The sequence below is a fragment of the Phaenicophaeus curvirostris genome, chromosome 1, assembly GCF_032191515.1.
Source record: "Phaenicophaeus curvirostris isolate KB17595 chromosome 1, BPBGC_Pcur_1.0, whole genome shotgun sequence".
In the NCBI taxonomy this organism is placed as follows: Eukaryota; Metazoa; Chordata; class Aves; order Cuculiformes; family Cuculidae; genus Phaenicophaeus; species Phaenicophaeus curvirostris.
In genome coordinates this window covers 24,215,447-24,242,708 of record NC_091392.1, presented here as the reverse complement: position 1 = coordinate 24,242,708, position 27,262 = coordinate 24,215,447, and the positions used below count along the sequence as shown (strand labels likewise).

General features: G+C 37.9%; 1 protein-coding gene across 3 annotated transcripts in view; it reads left to right on the top strand.

The window, feature by feature from the left end:
• Nucleotides 1-27,262, top strand: part of CPED1 (cadherin like and PC-esterase domain containing 1) — a 145,610-nt gene that overhangs the window by 66,638 nt on the left and 51,710 nt on the right. For all 3 annotated transcript variants that reach the window (XR_011336836.1, XM_069850682.1, XM_069850692.1), the window contains 8 exons: nucleotides 1,443-1,610; nucleotides 2,517-2,621; nucleotides 3,494-3,663; nucleotides 6,269-6,328; nucleotides 8,342-8,409; nucleotides 8,742-8,786; nucleotides 10,659-10,845; nucleotides 13,705-13,873. Coding sequence is in view for 2 of the 3 variants with exons in the window: in XM_069850682.1 (XP_069706783.1) it covers nucleotides 1,443-1,610; nucleotides 2,517-2,621; nucleotides 3,494-3,663; nucleotides 6,269-6,328; nucleotides 8,342-8,409; nucleotides 8,742-8,786; nucleotides 10,659-10,845; nucleotides 13,705-13,873 (972 nt within the window). In the remaining variant the exon portion in view is untranslated. The remainder of the gene's footprint in view (nucleotides 1-1,442; nucleotides 1,611-2,516; nucleotides 2,622-3,493; nucleotides 3,664-6,268; nucleotides 6,329-8,341; nucleotides 8,410-8,741; nucleotides 8,787-10,658; nucleotides 10,846-13,704; nucleotides 13,874-27,262) is intronic.

Below are 27,262 nucleotides of genomic sequence, written 5' to 3'. Positions count from 1 at the left end.
TATTAATTTAGCCTAAAAGTGGGGAGCTGCTGTGTGAGAAACCGGTTTTTAAGGGACTGAGTGCTTGTGATGAATGAAGTTCTCCACACCTCTGAAGTGTGCAAAACTCTTAGTTTTTGTGTTAAAGAACTATCATCCCAGCAGAGCATCAGTGAAACAAATTCCATAGGAAGCATTTCAAGAAAGCAGAATTAGAATTTTAATACAAATTCAAGTTCTTCATTAATTGTATCGTACTTCTTCAGTTCATGACCTGCTTGACCTCCGTTGTGCTGCCTTCTAACTGGCTGGTCCTCAAGGCACTCCAAACCAGAAAAATATAATCCATGCATAGACTCCCTGTACCAGCTTTGTGTTGCTCTTGCCTCAGAACAGCCTGGCCAGGAACAAATATTGTGCTGCTTTCCAGCTGCTTCTCTTTACCCCTACATATACATACAAACATGTGTATACCTAGGTATATCATATCTTTGTCCATATTTATGATACACAAAAGGCAAAAAAGAAATATTAGAAAATATCTCATGGAAAATTACATGAAAATACCTTTAAAATTCATCCTCAGTTAAAATCTATTCCAGTTTCTAGTAACAACAGTGCGGTCAATCTCTCTGTCTTTCACAAAAAAAAAAAGAGGTCCTTTAAACACAATGATAAAATGGACGTATGAAAGAAAGTTTGCACAATTTAAAAAACCCATTAAGACTTATTTACCTTGTATAAGAAATATGACATGCCATAAAAATGTAATAATTGTATACCAGGCTGTAAAAAAATCTCCCAGGACTGGCTTGAGAAGCTAAACCCAAAGCATAATGTTTACATGCCTGTGTAGTAGTTTCAGCCATCATCCATAATCCATAAATGTACAGTAAATCAGCAGGATTTAATAGTGTCTTATGAAAATAAAAATTACTCTAAAAAATAACGGTTGATAATTACTATGATATTTGACTTTGAAAAGTATGCTTGTTAATCATAGTATGCACAGACCATGCAGTTTGAAGTTATATTTATGTTTATGCTAAAATGCTCATTTATTTTTATTTTATAAACATGAGTTTATTAATTGTGTCTATATATTGTAAAACTTCTACTTTCAGCTGTAGTAACCTCTAAATACCTGAGTTTTGTAAGAGTTAAGTTAGCATCTAAACTGATAGTTTGGGAAGTTTTTTAAATCAAATTTCAAATCAAACACAAGAATTAAAGTTCACATTAGAATGCAATATTGTACTCTATCCACTGGGGGTCAGCAAACATTGTGGTGTGTAGTTCCAATAGACAATGTGGTGCAGCATTTGCTATATTGTAATGCTATCTATCTGTTTTATTAGTGTTATGACTTTCTTTTTTATAAATAGTCTGAGTTTGGTATCTGTGATTATGAAAAGACTGGACTTAATATTCAAACTATAAATTCTTATATTATTTCCCAACAGGTGCATGAAAACTTTGACTTTCAAGATGAGGATGAATCAAATATTCAGGACCAAACTTTCAAAGAGTTTCTTTTTGAAGATACTTTTAATTTTCTGTTATCTAATGAATCCTCAACATCCAGTTTCACAGAAGCTTTACAGAAAATATATGGAGCAACTTTGAGTAAGGTAATTCTTTTTCTTATTATTAATATTGAAAATATTAACAATTTGAAATTGTTGGTACTGAATTCTGGGGAATAAAACTATAATTATATTAAACAATGGAATTTTCTTTTATAAAAATTACACTCTCAAATTATGCCATTCCCCAAAATACTTAAAGATCTATTTAAAACTTTAACAAAATAATTTCTCCACCAATTATTTAAATGGTCTTCCTTCATATACAAGTTTGTCTGTTTTCATAAACCTAGAACTGATTAACTCAGACAAGTAGATTTATGAGCTTCAGACTAAAATTTTTTTTCCTACAACTTCGTGCGTTTTACTGAATGCGAGATCTGTTTACAGTTTTTTGCATTTATAGGATCTGTACAAAGTTTACATCGCTAGTGAAAGCTATTTCTAACCAGCTAGGATCTCCTTTACCAGTATTTCTCTCAGTCTAGTCACTTTTAAGGGTGCATCCTTGCTTGCAAGACTTAGAAGGACTGTATTATCCACACAAATTCTGCCTTTTACACAGTTTTGACAGAATCAGCGTCACAGGTTTTAAATTTATGACAGGATAAAGTAGGAAGTTGCAGACATATACACATGTATGATACTATTCTATAAGTTCATGTTCTGCAGGAGACCATGTTTTAAACTGTCCACCTCATTGTCTATACTTTATGCAGACTCTTCCCGTAGTAGTTTCTATGGATACTTTTTGACGTAATGCTAATGACCAGTCTACTTTATTCTAGACTGAAAATAGGAAAAGCTATCAAGAGCTGGCTTGTCACAACTTTGGATGAGGTCAGGGAAAGTTGAGAGCTGCTGTGATTTATCTCTTTGATCACCAAAGGGTTTGGGGTCTAATGAAACCACATGTGATTTCACCAGAATATGCTGCCCTTTTCTTCATAGGATGGAACTTTCCACAGAGAAGATGAGCAATGTTTTTCTTTAGAAGAGATATATTCAATGATTACTTTCATAAAGGAGCTGAAGAATCTTGGACAATTTGAGCTGGTAAAATAGACAGGGTTTTGTTGTATTGGATACGTATATTATGTAAATCTCTTAACATTTCTCCTTCATTGCCATTCTTTGCTGTCTTGGCACATGTACTAGGATGGACAGGGAAACAGGGATATAGAGCTCATGCTGATTTTATTTTGAAATATTTTTGGCATTTAAATTAAAAGACATGAAGAAATAAACCAAAGAATTTGAGTTGAGGATTCATTGAAGGGACAGCTGAAGTTGAAACAGAGATCAGAAAACAGAACAAAAGGAAAAAGAGGGAAATTATGTAAATGACTAGTGAGTTGGTAAGAGAAGGATAATGAAACAAAGCAGGTGTGAATGGAAGAACGGGAGACTGTACCACACATGACCAGAGAATAGATACAGATATAAAAGTGGCAAAACCCCAAGTGAAATGTGTAGTATGTCTTCTTCTTCATGCTTCATTTTTGGAGAAGAATAGAGATGGAGGAATAACAGCCCGTGTTTGTGAATAGACATGACAGTTAATGAGGGAAGTGGCAAGTGCTGAGGAAATGAAAGATCTGCAAATGGATCTGCCATTCAGAAAGTCTGCATGATATCAGGATTTCTTACAGACCTTCTGGATGAGTACCAGGTTGGAGACTGATGAGGTTCTATGAAAAGGGATTGAGTTGAATAGATCTGGAATTCAAATCAGAGGCAATGGAGAGTTTCATGTCCAGTACTAGTACTCCTGATTTGCAAGGCTGGGCATTTTCTACACATGTGGGAAAGAGCATTAACATATATCCATCCATATGCTATGTACACTGTCTTCTCACAATTTCTCACTTCTTTACATTTTGCAAATGTTGTAATGTGTAGTCTGTAATTAGTGTCTCTCTTCTCAGCTTTTCCCTTCTGCTGCACCCAAGATTCAAACTTTTCTGCGCGACCTCTATCACATGGTAGACCCAATGAGGCAGCTTGGCTCCGTCCTGACTGTGCATTGGTTGCTCTCCAGTTTACTTGAACAATTCCAATTCATGACTAAAGAGACACATACAGACCTTTCAGAATGGTAAGATGTCTATTACATGATATGTTGAGGATTGTTTCTCAAATTTTAGTAATTGCAGCAGGTCCAGCAGGCATCATAAAACTCAATCCTTCAGTAGGTATAGGTGGATTTACAACACTTGAGCTGAAGGTCCATCATCCCATCATGGAGCACTGTCAGTTGTTCTGCTATGAGAGATGTAGATAGGTTTCTACACAGGACAATTTTGTCTCTTTGCTTCTTTTCCTAATACAGAAGACTGTTAAAATTAATTGGAGCTACAGGATTTTTTTCTGAGAAATATGTAGTAAATGAAGTATCCTATTTCTGAACAACTGTAAACTCAAAAGTAGGGATGCTTACTAGGGCTGAGATCATCTTTTAATTTATTCACCAATTAAAAGCAAAACTGTAAAGAAAATGTAAAATTTCAGGTGATGATTTTTCCAGAAGGGACTAGTAATTTTGAGTGGTTCTAAATTTTCTGTCCAACAAGAGACAGGCCAAAGAGCATAATATTCTCAGAATCTCATTTTAATTCTTTTTGAAAAGCTGGAGAAAAATTGCAATGACAAGGTTAGTTCCATTGAGCTTCTGGCAAGAATAAAATTAAAATACTTTTGTGATGAGGGAGGGAGGAAGGGTGGAAAGAAGGAAAGAAGGGTACAGGAAAGTTTTGTTATATTATAAGTTTAGTATAAAAATTGCAAAAATGTGGTGTCTCTGCTCATTATTTCTTGGCTAATGACAATTCATACGTATGCATGCCGTACTTCACTGACTACAGGCATATATGATTTTGCAAACAAGAGCTTGGGAACAGAGGCATATTAGACAATGTGTGTGCTCCGTTTCACTGAGTCAAGTTAAATGTGTGAATTACATTATTTTGTACATTTTGTATGGAGAATGCCAGAGTGACTACATAAAAGATGTTTATAAGATTTCCTAAGGTTTAATTTTGTTCTTCATTGAATTGGGTGTGTCTTTCAGCAAGTTGATAGTCATCTCTATCTTTGTTTGCTTAGCTATAACGTGGAGCTTATAGTTTACTGCCATGCTAGGTAACTGTTTATTAGTGTTTTGAAAATACAGTTCTATACATGTGCTAAGTATCTCTGCTATAATTGCTAGCCATGCTATGAAAAGTAACTCAAAGATGCAGCTGCTTGCATTCATGTGTAAGCCCTTGCCCTTTTGCCAAAATATTTAGGTTTGCGTATCAAAGCATACCAACCTTTAGCAGTTTTCTGTTCTAATCTAAGCTGTGCCACTCACTCAGTCTGAGCAAGCCCCTCGACCTCCTTTTTTTCTTCAAGCAGAACATTGCTGTATGTATATAAATATGTAGAAGTACCATGACCTTTCTCCAGGGCACAGGCCAATCTGCTTCTTTGCACTGTATTTTTCTGCAACAGCTAAGCTAATAATGCCATTCTGTTCATTCACTCCATAAAAAGACATGTGTTTTGACATTGCTAAATCATAATCTTCCACTCCTATAGCCACATGCATGTGATGTCGATGCATGTGTCAGATATGCATTTAATTATGCTTAATTGCAAAGAAGAAAGAGCTTAGTAGAGCTTACTCCGCAAATAATTCAGGTATGCATTCTCTTTGAGCTTTGATTAATCTTTTGAGATTCACAACTTCAATGAGTTTATATATCAGAACACTTTTCCTGAATTTCTTTGGTTAAGGCCAAGTTGTTTTGTTAATTTATTTAACACTTCTTATTTCTCTGATTATGCCAAATTGGTATCTCCATGTACAAAAGCCAGTGCTTTGCATAGCTGACTATCCAACCAGGCAATACTTATGGGAAAAGTAATGCCCAGGTGGCCAAGAAGGCCAATGGCTTCTTGGCTTGTATCAGAAATGGCGTGACCAGCAGGTCCAGGGAGGTTATTCTCCCTCTGTATTCTGCACTGGTGAGACTGCACCTCAAATCCTGTGTTCAGTTCTGGGCCCCTCACCACAAGAAGGATGTTGAGGCTCTGGGGTGAGTCCAGAGAAGAGCAACGAAGCTGGTGAAGGGGCTGGAGAACAGGCCTTATGAGGAACGGCTGAGAGAGCTGGGGTTGTTTAGCCTGGAGAAGAGGAGACTGAGGGGAGACCTCATTGCTCTCTACAACTACCTGAAAGGAGGTTGTAGAGAGGAGGGTGCTGGCCTCTTCTCCCAAGTGACAGGGGACAGGACAAGAGGGAATGGCCTCAAGCTCCACCAGGGGAGGTTCAGGCTGTACATTAGGAAAAAATTTTTCACAGAAAGGGTCATTGAGCACTGGCAGAGGCTGCCCGGGGAGGTGGTTGATTCACCTTCCCTGGAGGTGTTTAAGGCACGGGTGGACCAGGTGCTAAGGGGCATGGTTTAGTGTTTGATAGGAATGGTTGGACTCAATGATCTGGTGGGTCTCTTCCAACCTGGTTATTCTATGATTCTATGATTCTATGACTTCTGACTTAGGTCTTGTATAGTTATTCTATTCGCTGCTCATGAATCCATAGGATGGAGATGGGATTAAAGAAGTTTCTTAGTCTGCATTTCTTAAATCATTTCACCTACATAACTAATATTGAAACCTTAAATGGTATTAATGAATTCTCCGAATTCCTTCCACAGGAGAAGCAAGAAGAACTCTAGAAACTCATCTCAAACTATAATGAAATGGTTACAGCCTAGGTGAGAATGACTACCTCAGATGTACTGGTATAACATATGACAAAATTCTTTGAAAGTGATGGAGTGGCACTACATCATATGTGTACTGAAATAAAATTTCTGCGTTGTTTGTGCACAGTTTCAGCTCATGATATGACTAAGATGTACATCACGACTGTGTTTTAGAATAGGGCCTATGAAGTTCTGTGGCAAGAAAGTTGTGTCAAACACCATGGTACTGTGGGAGAACCAGATTAATGAGAAAAAACTAACTCTTCTGTATTTGCATTAGACAAAAGCCTAAGAAGATCAATAAAGGTGTGAATGTTTTTATGAAATCAACTGATATATTTGGAAAAGTGTTACCAGCTTGCCATATGCAAGACCCTTTTTAGAATCAGAAGCCCTCAAACTGAATTTGGGTAGAAAATAATTTCTTGGAGTTTAACTAGTCATGCTCATCAGCTGGGTAGTTTGAGAAACAAACGTGGTTTGGAATATGGGTCAGAAGAAGACGATAGCAAGGAACTCTGGATAAGATCACCAATCTGCAACGGGAAGAATGAGACAGAGGGAAGGAGAAAGGCAGTTGGGATTAAGTGCTAGGAAACCCGCTTCACTCTTGAGTCTGCAATTTTGCATCTTTTTTCAAGATCAGCATAAAACACCTCATTTGGTGAATCAAATGCCCTCATAGAAACTCTGTGATGAAGCCAATAAAACACTCTGCAAAACAGAGAGCTCACACTGCTGATTAATCAAACAGAAAAAAAAAAAAAGTAGTGATAATGTCTCATAAAACTGTCTCTAATGGCTCCTCACAGAGTTCATAACTCTACTGAATACAGGAATATGGTCTCAATTTTAACTTTATGACCTATTAAAAATTGTATTATCTACAACTAACATATCCATCAGAGGCTCCAAAAGTGACAAGATTTTTTCTTTTTTATATATTAATCTTATGAAACATATTACCTATTTCTATATATCTTGCGTTGCTTATGTCTCTGATTTTTTAGACCATCAAAACTATATTACTATTGCTGCTGTCAATCCTGTAGCTTTCCTGTTTGATGAATCAGAGGGATTCTGAAAGGACAGGTTCACTGTCACTTCATGATGTACACAGCAGGGATCTTTCAAAATGTACATTGACAAGCATGCACTCATCTACGGTACCTGACACACAGTCATTAGTTTCATTAAAGCTAATGACAAAGTGTGTAGGCAATATGCACATCTGTGCTTGACAGGTCCTCCAAGATATAAAGCAAATTAAGGAGTCACTCATACAGATAGAGGTCCTTTCTTGAGTAACTGTCTGAAGGAAAGGACTCTACAAAAGTCCAGGATTTCAGCCAGTTCCTGCCTGAGGAAGAGGTTAATAACTGCATCATTCCTGCTGACAGCAAGGAGCTCAGACAAAGGAAAACTTAATGGTGTTGATGGTTTAAAAACCTAGGGTTTTTTTAATTAGTAAACAAATAGAAAAAAAAAATGTTCCATTATATGAATTCATTATAACATTGGTATAGATATTCGTTTTGGCACAGGCCTTTATTTATATTTAGCTCTTTGAACAAAGCCTAACTTTAACCTCAAATATATATAAAAAAAATCATCATATGAACAGCTTAAATGTATGGTTTGCGGTTTTTTATTTCTTGGCTATATCCACTCTTCCTTTTCCCAGCAATTCAGCTATTGGATATGATGATCTCAAAGTTCTTTTCCAACCAAGTGATTCTATCATTCTATGATTCTATGATACTAATTATGTTTTGGAATTTATTTCTGATTTTCATTTTTCATGTTATATTTGCTACTTTTTTTATGGAATGTATATTTTCTGTCATATTTGTTCAGATAATATTGCTAATGCTGGGAACATGAATCCCAAAGGTTCATCTTTCCATGGAGACTATTAAAATAGCATATGCCCTGAGTTGCCATATAGAAAATTTTGAAAAATGTTCAATTGTTTCTATACTTTCCATTCATGTAGAAATATGTCTGCCATTGAATTGACAGGAATTTTTCTCGAGAAAATGTGAGCCTGAAGCAGAATTTTCCTTCTAACTTCAGGAAGAATCATGAAGGTAAGGGATCAGATTAACGTGGTTTATATATGGTATGTTTTTCCTATTTGTACTGCTTCTTATAATGTGTATGATTTCGATTACATTGTTTTGCATTCCAGCTGGGAGGTCTTGGCTAACTACATATAAAGATCAATTTCTTCCTTATATGTGTAAGTTGTTCTGCTGAGCCCATGAGCAGTGTTTATCAGCTTAAAGCAAAGTTATTACTCTGAAAATAATAGAAGTACACTGTATATTGTATAATTAACACAATGAGAGCTCCTTCTCTTATAAGATTGTGAATCAGGCTTAGAGCAGAAAATTTTTAATTGTTTCTGTTTATCTTCCAGCCTTGCATTATTCCAGTAAGACTAAAGAAAGACAATGCAGTCATGGTAAGTCAAGGTCTTTCTAGACCACTAAGGAGGAGGGATTACTTGAACAAATTTCTTGGGTTTTTCTGAATAACCTTTCAGCAAATGGAATGCCTGTGGGCTGTTATGTGAAAAAAGAGGGATTTTTAAGTAGCAAGAATACTTATGAATCACTCAATAATTGGGCTATTATGTTAAATAAGCCTCAAGCACAGAATTAAACATTGCTATGTATGCGTATTAATGTGAGGATACCAGCACTCATTGATCCCTTGTCGTACTTCAATAGACTTTTGCCCCTTATTTCCAAGAACCTGAGCATACACTTTTTCTTGTGGAATAACCTTTAAACTTGTATGGAATTTAATCAGCCTAGACTAATCTTCAGCTCAAAGGTAGAGTTTTAAAGAGCTGCTTAAGTGATGAGGAGTTTTTATAAAAAGTCTGCTTGTAGGAATATTTAAAGTGTATTTAAAGTAAAGATTTTAAGTATATTTGTCTTTGGTGGGAGCAATGCTTTCTGCTGCCATCCTCATTGATACATTACCTGAAGGTTTGCTTTATAAAGGTGAAATAATTGCTCCATGGTGGAAAGGCTTTTCTATCCACTGAACCTCATTTCTCCTCTGTTACTGATCTTGCGTTGCCTTCAAGAACTCCACCGTGTCAGTCAGAGACCAGAAATGTTCCTGGGCTCCCTGACTGGCATCACCATTCCAATTGCATGATATTTTATTTTGAAAATACCTCAATTAATTTTATTTTGAAAATTTGTCCTAATTTTTAAATTATGAGTAACATAACCTTTCTAGGTAAGGCATACAGGATCTGGAGAACTGTTTATACTCATCTGTAGTATTCTTTTAAATACCTTCTGTGTATCAATTTATAAGCCTCTATTACCCTACAAATCTTACCCAAATTCTGTTCTTCCATTGAAATAACTTCCTTTACATTTTAATCCATGCAAGAGAATGGTGAAATTGCCCTGTATTGTTTCTAAAGCCAGATATTTTGAGATAAAAAAGGTCCATTTAGAACTGCTTGCATCCTTGATGACCTTTTTAAGCCATGTTTTAAGCCACAAGATTTTTCAGATATTATAGTAAAATTGTTTCCTGGCTGGAGTATTTTCAGAAGTACCCAGTTTTAAATGCATACTAGAGAATGCATGTGGAAATCAAGTCTTGAATGTTTAATTATACTGTAAATCTGAATCCAATAGGTTGGATTAAAATATTTATCTTGAATGGGTTGCCAGCGAATAATTATTCACATGAGTCATTTGGCAAGTACTACAAAATAAAGGATACATTTGAGCAAATAGGATTTGATTGTGGGGATTTCATATACAGGGAAGGATCTGGATGTTGTTTTAGGAATTTTAATACAACGTTCTTCCCGCCGTACTGCGAATGACCCCATGGGTCTAGATATAAGCATGTGACTTTTTCTTATGAACAGTAAGAATATGTCTAACTTATTTTGATTTTTATTGGCAATTACACATGTACATAAACCCTGTACACAGGCTGGTACCACAGTCAGTTATGAATTTTGGCCTAACTCTCCTTTAAGTTTCAGCTAACCAGCTGGAGACAGGATCTCTGAGACCTAATCCTTGCATTTACAAAGGCTTAATCAGACGTTAAGTGCTGTGACTCTGACTGGAGTCATCAGGCACTGAATGACTAAAATCCCTGCAGGGTCTAAAAATTTCTCTCAAGTGCCAATACAAAATCCATTAAGACCTTGCAACAGGATTATCGGTCTCAGAGTGACCAGGCATTAAAAATCTTGCACTGTACATGTTATCAATCTGCCAGAAGTTGCATGTTACTTAAAAATGTTCATACATTTCACAGTTTTTTCTTTGATACCTTCTTGGAACAGATAAAGATACCCTATCTCATATCAGGCAGATCTTCACCAGTCCACAGCTGGACTTGAATCCTCAGTTTAACCCAAGGATCAAAGAATACTACGCAGAGGTCCCATTCGACATGGTAACAGTGAGGATAGGAGCAGAACCCTCTAACTGTCAATGCCAAGTACACCTTGACCAGAAGAAAGGGCCAAGGTATGAGTAACAAAATATGAGTGAAAAATATGAGTATAAAACCAAAAAGTGTCCTTAACTTTTGAAATACATCAGAATATTACAGAATTGTTTTGTGTTTCCAAAAGCACAGAATGCACATAGATTAGTCACAGAAAGTCAGAGGAAGTTCAACACTGAGAAACTGTATTTATTTTCAGGATCCTGCAGGCAATGGTAATGTATTCTCAAGACATAATTAACCCTAGTTTTATGGTGTGCACAGCTGCTAACTTCTCCCCCACCTTCTCCAGTGACTGACAGCATCAAAGCTAGATGGGAAAAAAAGCATCATTGCACGGCACACAGCAGACAGGCAAGAATTTGATCTTTTGTGTCCAGGCCTTGATTTTTCACTGTAGTCTAAGCTACTGCCCCATTGAGCTTGGTCCCTCAGCCAGCAGTCTTCTTACACAGGTCAGAGTAGGGCAGCTGAGATCAAAAGAAGAAAGAAGTTCAAGTTTAGTCATTCAGAATGACTCATTTTCATCAGAGTTATATTATAAGGGATTGTCATAGAATCATAGAACCTTTTAGGTTGGAAAAGACCCTTAGGATCATTAAGTCCAACTATTAATTGAACAGTGCTAAGTCCACCACTAAACCATGTCCCTAGGCACAATGTTTTTTAAATACCTGCAGACAGCCTATTCCAGTGTTTGACAAACCTTTCCATGAAGAATTTTTTCCTAATATCCAACTTAAACTTCCCCTGGTGCTACTTGAAGACATTTCTTCTTGTCCTATCACTTGTTACTTGGCAAAAGAGATCAACACTCACCTCACTGCAACCCCCTTTCAGGTAGATGTAGAAAGCAATAAGGTTTCCCCTCCACCTCCTTTCTTCAGACTCAACAATCCCACTTCCCTCAGCTGCTCCCCATAAGACTTGTGCTTCAGACCCTTCACCAGCTTCAAAGCCCTTCTTTGGATGTGCTCCAGCAATGTCTTCTCGTAGTGAGGGCCTCAAACCAGAACCACTGTGGCCCCACTAGTGCTGAGTACAGAGGGATGATCATTTTCCTAGTCCTGCTGTCCACACTGTTTCTGATACAAGCCAGGATGCTGTTGGCTTTTCTGGCTACCTGGGCACATTGCTGCCTCACATTCAGTGACGTGTCAACCAGTATCTCCATGTCCTTCTCCACTGGGCAGCTCTCTAGCCAGTCTTCAGCTGGTAGTGTTGCATGTCACAACTGTTGTGACCCAGCTGCAGGACCTGATATTTAACCTTGTTGAACCTCATACAGTTGGCCTCAGCCCAATCCAACCTTTCTGGACCCCACTGCACATCCTGCCTTCCCTCAAGCAGATCAACGCTTCCACCCAACTTGGTGTCATATGCAAATGTACTAAGGGTACTCTCGATCCCCTCATGGAGAGCATTCATAAAGCTATTAAACAGAATTGGCCCCAACACTGAGCCCTTGGGAATACCATTTGTGACTGGTTGCCAGCTGGATTTAGCTCCATTCATTACAATCCTTTGGGTTCAGCCAGCCAGCCAGTATTTCATCTGGCAAAGTGGAGAGCCATTCAGGCCATGAGCAACCAGTTCCTCTTTAAGAATGCAGTGTTAAGAGGGTTTACTAAAGTCCAGATAAACATCCATAGCCTTCCCTCATCCACTGAGTTAACTTGTCATCAGAAGGGTCCCAACTTACCTAATCTTTTAGAGAGGTAAAGAGCAAAATTATCACTAAACATCAGGTTTGATCATTGACCCACAATCATCCATGAAGTTTAATTGTTACTATGATCCATGGTGCAGTTCTAACTTTCCCAAACAGCTCTCTCACAGACACCAACACATGGCAGAGACAAGCCCATTAAATATTTTTGGCATGACCTGGTTTTGGATGTTGGGTGGGATGAAAAGTGTTTATTTATCTGGATCAGGTACCTCAGAAACAGAAAACCAGCCTATTTACACACCACCTGTTAGTGAGTGGATAAAAGGGAGAGTAGGGACAATGATTCATTTGGGAGGAAGAATTCTTAACTGTTACAGAACTAGCTTTGCTTCGTGGCATGAAGCACCTATGCAACACACCATCTTTTGACTGTTTGGGAAGCAGACGCTTTGACCTAGAATGTCTGCTAACAGCCAGACAGTCTGTACAGTTGTTACTGGTCTAATGCCTTATATACTTTCTATATTTTTAGTAAGATATTAGTCTTCATTTATAAATTTCAAAAGAAGCTCCCATAAAATCCTTCCACTTAACTTTTTTGTGGGTTTGGTATTCAACATGGATAAATATGTAAAAACTTAAGAGATTACTTCCTTGTAAAAGGAAAACAGAATAGCAATATGTTCTTTACACTGAAAAGTAAAAGCCCTGGACGTGCAGGTTCTATGACTTTGAGCAACTCCCTGCCAAGGGAAGAAGAGCACAGCCCAGCTTTGCTCACGTCTGTCACTCTGAGCAGTTTGTCTGGAACTGTATCACATTTGCCTAATAGACAATTCTGAGAGCTAGTTGATACCTCTGATCTTGTTTGTCTCCCTACTGACTTTACCATGAACTTGGACCCATCAGGAATTATTGTCTCCAGTGGCTTCATTCACAGATTTCATCTCAGAATTATTGCCACTGCCACTGAAACTGTTTTCACTAAGTTTCACTGTCAGTATTTTGTCTTGTTGAAAGCGTTGCAAATGGTTATAAAAGTTATTTACGCTGTTTTTTAATTTAAAATAATGTGTGTTTTGTAAGACAAAGAAAATGTTAGAAATAGAAGCCTCGAGAAGCAAGTAAAGTTTAGCTGCCATATATAAAGCAGTGTAAATCCGTTTCTTTAGTGTTCATCCCCCTTCTTTCCTGTTTTGTCTTGTAGCATTGCTAACTACCCCCTTGGCCTTGGAGTGAACAAAGTCATCATTCTGGTAACAGATGATTTGCAGCCCAGCCCTCAGGTTGTGAGCATCTACAAAATAACAATTTATCGAGAGGACCGCCCTAGCCTGCCCTTATTTGATGACTATATGATGTGTGGGTTTGTACAGGTATTGTCTCTATATTATTTTGCTATACAATTTAATAGTGAATTTAACTGGTTTCTGTTCATTCAGCGGTATAAATCAAGGTACATGGGCCAAAACTGGTGCAGAGTCAGTTTTGGTGAGATTAGAATCTGAGTACTAAATGCTACAATTTTATTAAATACAGCATTTACACAATGTTTCATATGTAAAATGTTAAGTCCATCATAAGTGCATATGTTTATGTCAAATGTTTAATCCTATCTTTACTTTTCTTCTTTATGAAGATCTTTATACATCCGTTTCATAAAGCTTATTTCTCTTCTTGGGTTTCTTTCTATGCACTGCAGAACATGTTGGGAGATCAGGGTGCAAAGAAGGCAAAACATTATGTGCAATGGGACAGATCAAGAGGGATTTTTTTTCTAGTGGAGAATTAAGCACTGATGCTTAAAACAGGAGCCAGAAAGATTATAAATGCTGATAACAAAATGTATGTTGACAATAATTATCTCAATCTGCACATCATAACTGCTAGAGAAAATGCATATAGTAGTCATAGCATACTGACTGCTGATCTGACTACCTGATTATGGTGCTGTCTGGCTCTCTGACTATTCTTTGTCTCTTCCCTTACACTTACAAGCTCAAAAGGTCAAGGACCATCTTCTTGCTCTCATTTCTGGCTCAGAAACAGGCAGATCTAGTAATTGCTAAAGTAAAACAAATAAGAATAAAAACAACACCAAAAATTCCAGTTCAAGTGTATAAAAATTTGCCCAACATCTTAGCTGTAAATTAGCATGAAAAGGAAGCAGCACTAGGTTGAGCTGGAGTTCCATTACTAGAAGAACACACTAGCTGGAAAGATGTGAGGAAAGCTTCTCTTGTTTCTCAATTTGGGGCATGTATCTAGGGGTAGAAACAGGAATTCAATCTCATACACATCCTCCCACACTAGAGTTTACACTGTTGTTAATGTTTTATGATAGCATTTATGAGACTAGGTATGAATCTTTGAAGCATTGTGAAGACAGAGAGAGATCCAGAATGATAAAAATTAGAAGTGTTTTAGAAGTTTCTTCTGATTGATCTCTGGTTTCTGCTCATCTGCGAGTAGCTGTTCTCTAATTAATAATTGTTTAAAGCTAGGGAGGACCTCAGGAGTTTAGAGTAAAAATGAGATGAAAAGCATTCTTGTGGTATCTAATGAGAGCTCTGAAGATACAGTATGAGGTTCTAAAACAACATTTTTTTTTTAGATATGCTTAAGGCAAATTTATCAGAGAATGCATTTGAAAAACAAACAAAGGCTGGAGATGGAGATAGAAATGGCATTCTAAAACACTAAAAAGACTGCATATTTTTCTCTTTTCCCAGTTTGCTAGAACAGAATTTATTGCCTTTTTTTCTTAAAGTGACATTTCTCAACAATACAAAGCTCAGCTCTTCAATAGCATCATTACATTCTGCTTTTCATACCAGAGAACATTATGCAGTCTTGCAGGGTGGGTTAATATGCCCTGATCAATGGCATGAATGCTTGTTCTCTTAGTAACAAGACACCTGGTTTAGGAGCAAAAGGATAAATACGGCGTGAACTGATGGAGTCTCCTTTGGACACTTGACTAGGCACAACTGGGATCACACGTGGGGAGAAAAAGGTCACTGACAGTGATGAGGTCTTTCTCACAGAAGGCTTCAGTTAAAAGTCTAATCCAGTGACTTTTTTTCCTGACTTTCTTTTATGTTTAATCCCACTAGGATATTCAGGTTTCACTGCAAGATGATACTATAAGGAAGGTTACAATAAAAAGACAGAGTGCAGGATGTTGTTTCCAGTCTTCTAGCAATTCTCATGCAGTTGAATAATCCTGGATTAATTTCAAGGCTCTTGAGTTAAGAATTGTGCCCTGCAACCTCTGAAGGGGGAAAAACTATTGTCCTCTATACTGTTTGATAGCAGCTATAATATCCTCATTAAACCCAAATTAGTAGGGGATAAACTGTGGCATCACCATAGCACCTTCAGCAGCTTTGGTTGCCTTTCACTGCAAGTTCTGCATTTTGACGTTATTGCTTGACTGCAAATGGAAATGTTAATGGTTGTGCTTTAACTTCATTTTGTGCAATTGTTAGCGATATTCAGATTGTGTCCTTGAGAGAAATGGTGCCATTTCATTATCACCTATGAAGCTGTGATACCCAGATAGGCAGAATACAAAGCAAGCAGCAAAAAACAGTGAGCTCTTAAAAGAGGGGTATCAGCATTACCTTCAAGTGAAAGATACCAGACTATGTACACACCGTCATAAAGGACAAAATATTTTTTTCATTCTTGCACTGCCCATTATCTTTAAACTGCAAATACATTTATCTGAGCCTTGCTTGAAATGCATGGATACTACCTCTTTGATTGTTAATCTTTGCCTAGCTGCAATCATGGAAAGTAACTGGTGATGTGCTTAGGGAACCCTGTCTGACACTGTGAACTTTTGTACCTTCACTGTCCTTCCCAGATCTAGAGCTGGTGAGGAATTTTTTTTCAGTGGTTTTGAATTTTTTAGAAAACAAAAAGCAGTGCCCCAAACTTGAAAAAAAATAAATCATGTAAGTTCTTTTTTTTCTTTCTTTTCCTATTTTTTTAAGCTTTCTGATTATGGACTAAAATATAAAGAAAAGTATATGCTTTCTTCAAAAGAAAATGTTTTGATTCAAAGAATGTTTGATTAAAAAAGATTAAGATTCCAAATGTATATTGGCATAAATATTAAATTAGAGATTTTAAAAACTGTGCAGTCCAGAATGCCAACTCTTTTGTCAAGGAGGGAGTGGCTGGGACAAGCAAAAAGTCCTCTTGTTATTAGATCTGAAATGCTCAAGCCTGTACTCCAAATTTTCTTGAGAAACACTGATGAGAGAATAGCCTGACAGTAATTTTTTCCAGGAGCAAGGCCAATTTAAGCATCCCTTTCCCTGCCTGCAGTTACTCATGAACCAGATAAGAAAACAATTTTTTTTTAAATTGACTGGTTTCTAGGAGAGCTTTCCCAATGTCTAGGTGAACACAAAGGAAGGGGTAGGTGCAGGGGCAAGAATGAGCAGCTGGGCACAGAAGACTGGTAGCGGGTACTGCTTAAGGCAACTTCTGCTTTCTTCATGAAAGGAATTAACATCAAGATTGGGTTTAAAGCTCTTGCGAGTGAATAGATATATCTGCACAGAAAAAAAACAAAGTCTTTGTTTTAAATGAGCAGGAGCTTCATGTTCAGAAATCATAGCAGTGGTTTATGGATGAAAACACACAAAATACTACTAGCACATTTGCATTGCTATTAATGTATTAAATAAAGTGTAAATTATTTGGGGTTTGTGTGTCTTCAACTCACTCACCAGGAAAGACAAAGCAGTGTTCATATAACCTTGACAAGCAAATATGTAGTAAACTGAATGCATTTAAATTGGAGGCATTTCAGATAAAAGCCACAAAATTATTAGAGAGACTGCCATAAAAAAGAAAGGTGAGGGCTTATACTTTCAACTGTTGTGTGTCAACATGGTTCAATTAATATTAGGGAAGCAATTCCAAATTACACCGATGGAGTACCTATCCTGACAGAAAAATGTGGCTAAATTTTCTTCCATTATACATGCTAGACAATATTAGTGAGTGAAATCACTTGCATAAAATGCCTGAATCATAGAATCATAGAATCGTAGAATTACCAGGTTGGAAGAGACCCACCGGATGGATCATCGAGTCCAACCATTCCTAGCAAACACTAAACCATGCCCCTTAGCACCTCGTCCACTCATGCCCTAAACACCGCCAGGGAAGGTGACTCAACCACCTTCCTGGGCTGCCTGTTCCAGTGCTCAATGACCCTTTCTGTGAAAAATTTCTTCCTAATGTTCAGCCTAAACCTCCCCTGGCGGAGCTTGAGGCATTTTCTCTTGTCCTGTCCCTGTTTCCTAAATATTTATGGTCAAACAACACCTCAGGAAAATGTAAAAACTATTTGAAGGGATTTTAAAGTAGTAAAAGATTAAGGGATGTGTAATTGCTATTCCCTGTAAGTATAAAGTGAACAAACATCTAAATCTAATAATACAGTTTGGTGCTACTAGAAAGTATATTTATGAAGAAATAGAAGGTAAAGATGTAAATAATAAATGTACTGAGCTAATTCACAAGTGGAAAGTTAATTTCTGCATATATTTCAGAACAAAATGTTTTGCAGAGTCAGTATTCTGGCTTTGTCAATATCTATACCATTGGGGATATTAAGGCTTGCCATGATTTCTTAGTTATAACAGAGACTTTTATGATGATTTAAAACATTGCTTTGTAGATGAGTCAGAGGAACAATTAACCATTATGATGGATATTCTCTACATTTGTGCTGTTCTGCGCTGAACTCCTTTTGGGTTTTAGCAATCAGAGATATGGCCGTTAGGCTGGTGTCTTGATCAATGACCAGTATCTGCTGACTTAAGGAAAGGTCTCAAAAGCTCAACAGAGCATAGACCTATTCTTTGGGGAAATCAATGTAACACTGTGGGTCTTCTCTAGAAATCATTCACTTCTTTCACTTACATTGTTGATTTAAAACACAGTCTGCACTATCATCTGGTAACCACAAGTTCCCGTAATCACTGTGCACTGTCAGACATCCGCTGGGCTCTGAACAAGCCATCGAGAGAAAATGGGTGCATAAGGTAGGAAAAACCAGCAAAAGGATGAGTTTGGCTGTGCTTCTACTTAGGCAATTATTTATGCACAGAATGAAAATTTACTTGACAGCTTCTTCCTCTGTGTCCAGTAGGCTGTGCTGGACTAGGACCATAATTGTACTCTCAGCATTTTGAGGATGCCACATTACAGAGCCCAAATTTTGAGGCTCAAGTTCATCTTGAGTCCAGCTGCCTAGAGAAAAGCATATAGTCTTCTAATTTACTGCATTTTGCTTGCACTCCTCAAATTACATTAGTTGTGCCTAGTCTTCCCTATATAGTTAAGTTTCATGCTTTACATGTGATGCAAGATTAATACCAGATACCCTCCAAGCAACGTCTCCAGAAGTATCAGGCAGAGACTGAAGAGAGCGGATGTTTCCAGGCAGCAGCTACATTTGTCAATATTAAAATGCATTGTACATGGATAATGATATGTTACGTAGATCACTGATGGATAAATTGCCACCGGCTTTGAGACAATCCATGTGAATGCTCATTCAGTGATTCAATAATACTAAGCCAATAAGGACTGAGATTACACCAACAAAATAATTTTGTTTATGTTCATTAGCCAGAGGAGGTATCAGGTTGCTATAATAATTAACCCCTGAAGAGACAGAATTTTTTAGGCAGCCTTCAGCCTTCATTTTTCCTATGCTCCCTTTCTTTGGGGAGGACTCTTGTAGTTAAGAATGTCTTTAACTAGGAATGATAACACTCTTCTTCACCTCTGAATTTCTTGACACTAGCTAGTGTTGTTTGTAGCACCTTCTACCTCAGCAATGGAAAATTTAGTATCTCTTCCCCTTGCTTTCCCTCTTCTGTGTATTTGTGGTTTAGCAGTCTTACAAGGAACATCCCTTTATCCCAGACATTCAGTCAGGTGACTCCTCACTTGAATGGTTATCTTGCTATTATACTGCCATAGAAAAATGCCATTAGTGTATTATTATGTGAGGAGCAAAACCATAAAAGATAAACTTCAATGACCTGACAGAGCAATTACAGTCTTTTGTGTGTTCACATGTTCTCCCCATTCATACAATTACTGATGTCATCCCATGGGCATGTACGACATATTAAAGATACAGAAGATGAAGATCTACCTGGGATCTAACCAAGCAGAAACTCACAATTAAGTGACTAAAAGTGTTAAGGAGTCAAATTATTACCCATGTGATTGCAGCTGGTGAACAGGATCCCGCTGGTGCTGTTGGGGCGTAAGATTAGACATTTCATGCTGACAGATGCCTTGCAATACTTGCTCCCTAGAATACTGAAGGATGAGGAGGTGCTGAGACAGATAATGTGCTGTGGATGTAGATTCTGTAGATACAGTGCTATCTCTGAACCATCACAGATTGCTAGTACAGACTGGACTAGGCCCAGGTTTTGCTGGTTCCTTGCTTAAACCACATCATTGAAATGTCTTTTTAAATAATAACTGTGAACAATTGTGGATTGCTGTGAAAGGAGACAGACAACAGTAAATTCTGCATTGGCAATCGAGCTGCTGGGAGAACACTGTTCTCCGGAAAAGCTTATCAGAAAAGCTGTTTTTATATAATCCTTGATAGCTGTTGGGATTTTGTTTGAACTAAATTATCAGGCAATCATCCTACATAGCTAGAATAGATTTTTGCATACACTCCTTTTTCGCTCTGGTTGTTTTGGATGATTTCAATGTAATATAGGCCTAATAACACTATTGGAATCAGTTGCATGTTGCTAGAGAACTGATATCTACAATTTCTGCAAAAGACTCCACATAGCACAGACATTTTAGTGTTTGTTCTTGTTTCTTTTCCCTGCCCTCCACAATGATCCCTCCATGTATTTCTGCATTGTGGGTCATCTTGGTCAGGAGAGGTACAGCCTGATGAACTGATGGGTGAAAAGAGGGAGCCACATACTCAAATCACCTCAGCCTGAGGCCAGCCTGAAGGCTGAGTGCTCAGGGACAACCTGACCCAGCCTGACTACCACAGAAAAGTTTCTCCTTTCCCACTGCCTCTGTCTATAGGAGGGCACAACTGAAGCTAGGCTCTAGGTAAGCAGAGGCAGCTCCTAGCATATAGCCCTGAGCCAGGTGCTCTCAAGACATACCAGGTGTACTGTACGAATGATATCACTTAGCGAAGGCACCTGAGATCTCTGAAGAGGAGCAGATGATCTACTTGGGAACTCTCAGTCACCCTCTAACAACTGTTGCTTTTCCTTGATTCCACTGGGAACTTAGTTTAGCTACCTCAGTCAGAATGGTGGGCAAAGCTCTTGCTTTCTGGCTTTCAATTGCCTACATTAACAGTGCTAAATAAAGAAGTCTGAGTGTAGGGCATAATTTTTTCATGCTTCCATATCTAACTGTGCAGTATCAGGATATAAGAATAAACTCCCAGTAAAGAGTAAGCCTTACAAGTCTTTGAATGAGCCACATAACTATGAGAACTGCAAAGTATGAATTAAGCAATTCTACTTCATGAGCTCCAGGAAGTGCAATGGCATGTATAAAAGTAGAGTAATAGAAAGGGGTGAGGAGTAAAAAAAGGTCATCCAAAGTTTCTGGAGCCTTGCTGAAATGTTTAACTTATGTTATGGCTAAATAGCTGAGTCAGTGTTTGCATTCTATCAATGTACCTGATTCCTGGAGGGGAAGTTCATTAATGAGAAATAACTTGCACTATATGATAGCACACAAAGTGTTACAACCATGATCAGACTGCCGCTTTGTAAGTCAAAGACAAGTCAGTACATGCATATTGGCAAAATATTTGCAAAATACATGTTGTGCATGCACCTTGGTGTTTTCGGGTTTATTTTTGGTTTCCATTTTTCAAATGGTCATTGCAGTTTATACTGGAGCAAAAGTTATTGTTATATCATCAAGCTTCAGTAGCTTTGTCTGACGCACCAGGGCTCTGTGGTGCCTCAGTTACATCTCTTTGTGAATGGTGGCATTCATTAAATTGCTGATGTGACAGTAGAGTGCTATGGAGCTATTTATGCTGTCTGTGAGCAAGCCAGCGCAAGTGCAGGGAATATACAAGGCGCCACTGCTGCATGGCACACAAGGCAGTCTAGGTCCTTATTAATCTGGTGTCATGGTTACTGATACCTAAGTTTATTCTGTCTGCAAGATTTCTCTAATGCTCATAGATACATCATGAGGGGTACATGGTAAAAGTGTCTAGAGCCTAGTTTAAGGCACAGAGAAGTTGCATTTTGCCTAGTGCACAGCTGTGGAAGTGCACCTCAGCTCTTTCAGCTCTGAGACTCTCCAAACAGACTGTCATTTGGATTTAGTAACAACTTCTGTATCCATTTTTGTGATGTGTATAATAGTAAAAGAAAAGGAAAATATATTTTACCCAAGACCCTCTGAACAGGGAAAAGATTCCGATTAGCTTTAATGTACTTTGGGTCTGATCTAACTAGACTTATGTTGTTAACATGTGGGGTCAAAAAAATGAGTCTGCAGAAAAGAAAGTATGCTTACTAATGTGTCTGTGGAGATAATAACTGTGCTTTGATCATCTCATCTTTTGATTCTAGTAGCAATAAATTATTAGAAACATTTTGCCATTAGAAAGCTGTAATGTGAAGTAGAGGGTATTGGTTGTTATGAAGATTGTATAAGAGGAAGATTAACGAGTTATAGTAATGACTCCATAACTCTTTATAGTAATTTGTTTGGCCTTTTTATTATAATCTTGTAATTCTGATTTCGTAAATTAAAAGCAAAAGGGGTAGTTCTACAAGTCAGCCATATGGTACAACAGAACAATGGAGACTGAAGTGATTTATTGCTGCACTGCCTAAAAGCTGTCACCTCATCCAGCTATATGCTCACAATGCATATTTGAAATTCAGATTGTTTTCCCTGTGCATTATGTTGAAAAAGAAGATGTGACATGACTGAAATTCTGCCCTGGGTTTCATGATCTGGTATGGAGTGGGTAGCTTAGGCTGCCACACAACAGCCAGGAAATAGGATAATCCCATGTCTCAGTGAATACTTGAAACAATACTGAGATCTGAAGGTTTTATGACAATATGGAGCAGTCTTTGCTTTCTGGACCTGTTCCAGATAACGTGGAAAATTTGACCTCCCTTTTTCAGAAGCTTGAGAAATGGTGTGCATGTGGACTAGAAAATCACAGAAATATTTAGCCTAATTCATGTCTCCCTCTAACATCAGCCAGAAGTAGTTGTACCTCAGTCACAGAGTCATAAAGGTTTCACAATTACAGCTATGAAAACTTGCGTTAAGTCCAAATCCAACTTCCTTTTCAAAGTTCAAGAGGCAAATAAGGAAATCAATATTTTTGATTATCTTACTTTGTTCCTCAGTAGTTTCTTCTAGCAGAATTTTCTCAACTGAGATTCAAAATAGAAAGTTGATTAACTTTTTATCTCATTACTCAGATTCTTTTCTGTATAGAGTTATAAATGTATGAAACCATTTTTATTATAGAGTGCTAGTATTGGCTAGTATTGCTGTTAAGTAAGACAGTGAAAGATTATTGAGTGGCTAATCATAGTTTAATTGGTCTGATTATGTGTTTATTCAACAACTTGATAAAGAGCAGTAAGATGAATCATTGAGAAGTATTTACTATGCAAGGACAAGCTTCTGCCAAAGTCAGGTAGTCAATCCTCCACTGTTATTCCTTTTTGAATGAACATAGATATAAAGCATAACCACCAATATAAGACAAAGGTGAGCTCAGATTTTATACAACTTGCTTTGTAAGTATCTTCATTGAGAAAACCAGGTGCACAGGAAATTATTAAATATTTAATTAATTTAATTGCATTAAATTAATAAAAATATCATAAATAAACACAATAAAATTATTAAATAGTGATTAAATTGCTATTTCTGTATCTGTAAAATTCTCTATATCTTACAGAGAGCTGTTATTCTCTTTACCTAGCCCTCTACAGTTTGTGTTTCAAAGATGAAATCCAGGGCATTCACTATTGACTGTTCAATTACTGTATTCTTTTCAGTTCACCTCATACACTGTTCCCTAATTCATCAGAAAACATGAAATAGCCTGTTGAATTTTCCTCTTGATGATACCACAATAGATGTGAAAGGAGAGCCTTCAGCATGAGGATTCCTAAGTGTTAACAGATCACAAAAATTGGCAACAACTGTTGTGCTGAGTATCATAATCTACAAGAGAAGGGCCAGCAATTCCACAGTGATGAGAAGAGAGTGCTTGGTGTTTGAGCTGTGGTCACATTTGCCTTTCAAGTCATTTGGGCCTTCATAACACACTTTGTGGGAGAAAAAAGCTAATGCAGCTGCCTTTGCTAATCAGTCAGTATGACCCAGCCCCTCGGGGAGGCAGGCAAAGGCAGATACATACCGAGACACACAATCCTTGCTGATTAACAGTGAAAGCTGGTGAAGTTACTCTCTAAGCCTGTCTGGCCCATCAGCTCCAGAAATGTAATTTAGATGATTATCTACATGCCCATTAAACCTTGTGACCCATCGCTAGTCTGTTTGAAGTTTGCCTGCTTAAACTTGCTAATAGGAAGAACAGAAAGATTAACTCAGAGGTCATGAAATAAAAGAGCAGCAAAGAAGATGACAAAAAAGCGGATGGAAACTTCCTACTGCATTTATTTGGTACAAGGAAAGAACTATAGTACTGTGATCATCTCAGGAGATACTGTTACTTTATAGGGAGGAGGCAAGCCATCTAGAATTCAAGCCATTTAATACTTTTTTTGTGTGTGATTTCAACCTTTAAATAAGTCACATCAGAGGAGTTGCAGTCAGGTCAGTATCCAGGCCAGCCTTGTTCCATTTAGGGTAAGAACCTCCAGCCATTACAGATGCTTGTGAACTTAAAGATTATCAATGAAAAGCTTACATAGTGAATCTGTTTTTTAATTGGTCAAATTGAAATAAATATAAACATTTGTAATGTTCTACATAAATTAGTCACAGGATGTTGCAATAAAAACGGTGACCATTTTAAATTCAATTTGCAGAGAGTATGTGGGATTCATTGCAGAAAGCATGATGGAGTACACGAGTACGTCAGTAAGTGTCCTGGGCTTCTAACTATTTACTGGAAGAAAATGAGCTAGAACTTTAAATGAAGAACTTTGAATCAAGAATAATTTCCAGCTGGGGTGTCTGTACATCTCAGAATCCTTTCATTTACATGCACAACTTTGTAAGAGAGGCAGCAGTATACTAGGGGGGAAAAAACAGAACAGTATTCAGTGTCGGGACAATTCCTTTTAGAAGTTGTGATTTGTGTTTTTCAGTGCTTTTAATAATTTCTTTTTATAGCTGATACTGGAAACTGAGATACTTGCTGTTCTGATGCTTGTACTTTGTGTCATAAAACACATCAGTTATAAAATTCCACTGTGAGCATCGTACTGAAGCTGGCTTGCACTTCAATCTGGTTAAAAGTATTCAACATTACTGTCAATATACTGTTGGGATCTTCAGTCTAAAACTATCAGTCTTCACGTGTTTACCTCACTGGCAGTGGTTCTCACCTTGAAAAATACATCTACCAAAAGTTTTAGGAAGGAAACAAACTTCTGTTGCTGATCCCAAGTCTTCCATTGAGTGGCATGTACTCAGCTGCTTGCAACAAGACTGCTTTGGAGGACAGATGTTATTCATAAATCTCATTCCATCACTGTTGTCTGAAAAACAAAGTAGATGCCAATATCTGCTGGGAAGCTTTGTATAAGGCAGATCAAAGGCTGCTGGAATTTATTTAAGAAGGACCAGTTGTGAGTGGCTTAATGTCTGAGTGTGGCATGAAAAGTGAAACAGCCATGACAATGAGCCACCATACACAGAAGTCCTCTGGGCTTCAGTAAAGAAATCGAGCAATAAATGGTACAGGTGGGCTGATGCTTCACCCTGTCATTCTGTTATTCTTTAGCCTCTAAATGAGCATCGCCTCCTCTGTCTAACCCTCTGAAAAGGGGGGAAAATTCTTCTCAAAGAGATTGTGGAATAGAGCCTTCTTCCCTTCACCTGGTGAAGTGCTCGCTGAAGATACATTGTCTTCTCTAGGTCATTTGGTTTAAAGGGTCTGTGAATCTGTGTAATTCACTTAATCTGTGGCCAGTGTTCTGGCTAGCATTTTTACTTTGAGAGTTTCTCAAAATGAATCACGCCTTTTGGTGTATCCCTGTTCCAGGTGTGAGAAACTGGCTTATTTTTCATTGGAATTATCTATTTTATTTATGCCTACCCCTCCTATGTCCTGCAGGATGCCTTGATTTACAAAATACTTGGAGACAACTGCAACATCCCTCGGTTCTTACCAGTGATAGGCTGGAATGCAAATAGTGCCTGTTCTTTCCCATGGAACCATCACTCATGTTTTAGGATTTTCTTTTCTAATCATTTTTGTCCCAAAATTTTCTTCTTCCTTCAGACATTCCCCACGTGACAATTTTTTCAGTATAGGTGGCAAGTACAACAACAAAATCCTCAAACTTAGAAGAACCCCAAAAGGCATTAAAATTTTAAAGAAGTGGCTACCCAGGCGAACCCTACTCCTTAGTTAGTTCTCTGTTACTTGACCTGAACAGGATACAAAGACACAAGGCCTTCCCTGGCCATAAAATGCTCTGCTGGGAGGAGGGTTTTGAACCGCTTCCAGTCACTCAGACCTCTTAGCCTGAGTTCCTCCAAGGAAAGGAAATGCTTCATTAGGGAACTTCTCAACTTATGTGTTTTTTTAACAATGAAATCACTTTGTCAAAATATCAATGAACCTACTAGGGACTGCCAGTTGAAGAGGATATGAAAAGAAAGGGATCAGGGATCAATTACTTCCCTATGCATTTTTTTCAATGTCAGAAATTTAGCCCAAGGTCACTTAGCCCAAGCTGCTGGTCCCAAAGAGAAAGGGACTGTGCATGCTTACCAGCTCCGTGTAAGTGCTTAGTATGCTGAATATAATTTTTACACTTTAATGCATCCCAGTGTTGCTAGATACCTATGTTTCAGCACCTGTACTAAAGGCTCAATGTGTTTGGATGGTCACCTGACAGGCTAAGGCAATTCCCATGACCTGTTGTTGCTATATGAATGTCTTCTGTGAGGCATCACAGAACCACCAGGTTGGAAGAGACCCACCAGATCATCAAGTCCAACCATTCCTATCAAACACTAAACCATGCCCCTTAGCACCTCATCCACCCGTACCTTAAACACCTCCAGGGAAGGTGAATCAACCACCTCCCTGGGCAGCCTGTTCCAGTGCCCAATGACCCTTTCTGTGAAAAATTTCTTCCTAATGTTCAGCCTAAACCTCCCCTGGCGAAGCTTGTGGCCATTCCCTTTCGTCCTGTCCTGTATGTTGTCACAACTCCATTGTGCTATACGTTTCCTGATCCAACAGCCTAGTGTTTTTCATGGAATTAAGCCACAGATAAAAATGAAAAAAAGGGATTGGAAAATATACTTAAGGATTTATCTTCTTTTTATTAAAATAAAAACATTCCTGAGTAAAATTATTAAGTAATTTGCCATAGTGGCATTGCTAAGAGATGCAATTCTTGACAGAAAGGCTGCACAATTTTTGTTAGTGGTTGCTGCTGATTCTTTTTCTGAGACAGATGTTTGACACTTCAGAATTTTGTTGTGAGAGAGGGTGTATGTGATGGAAATTT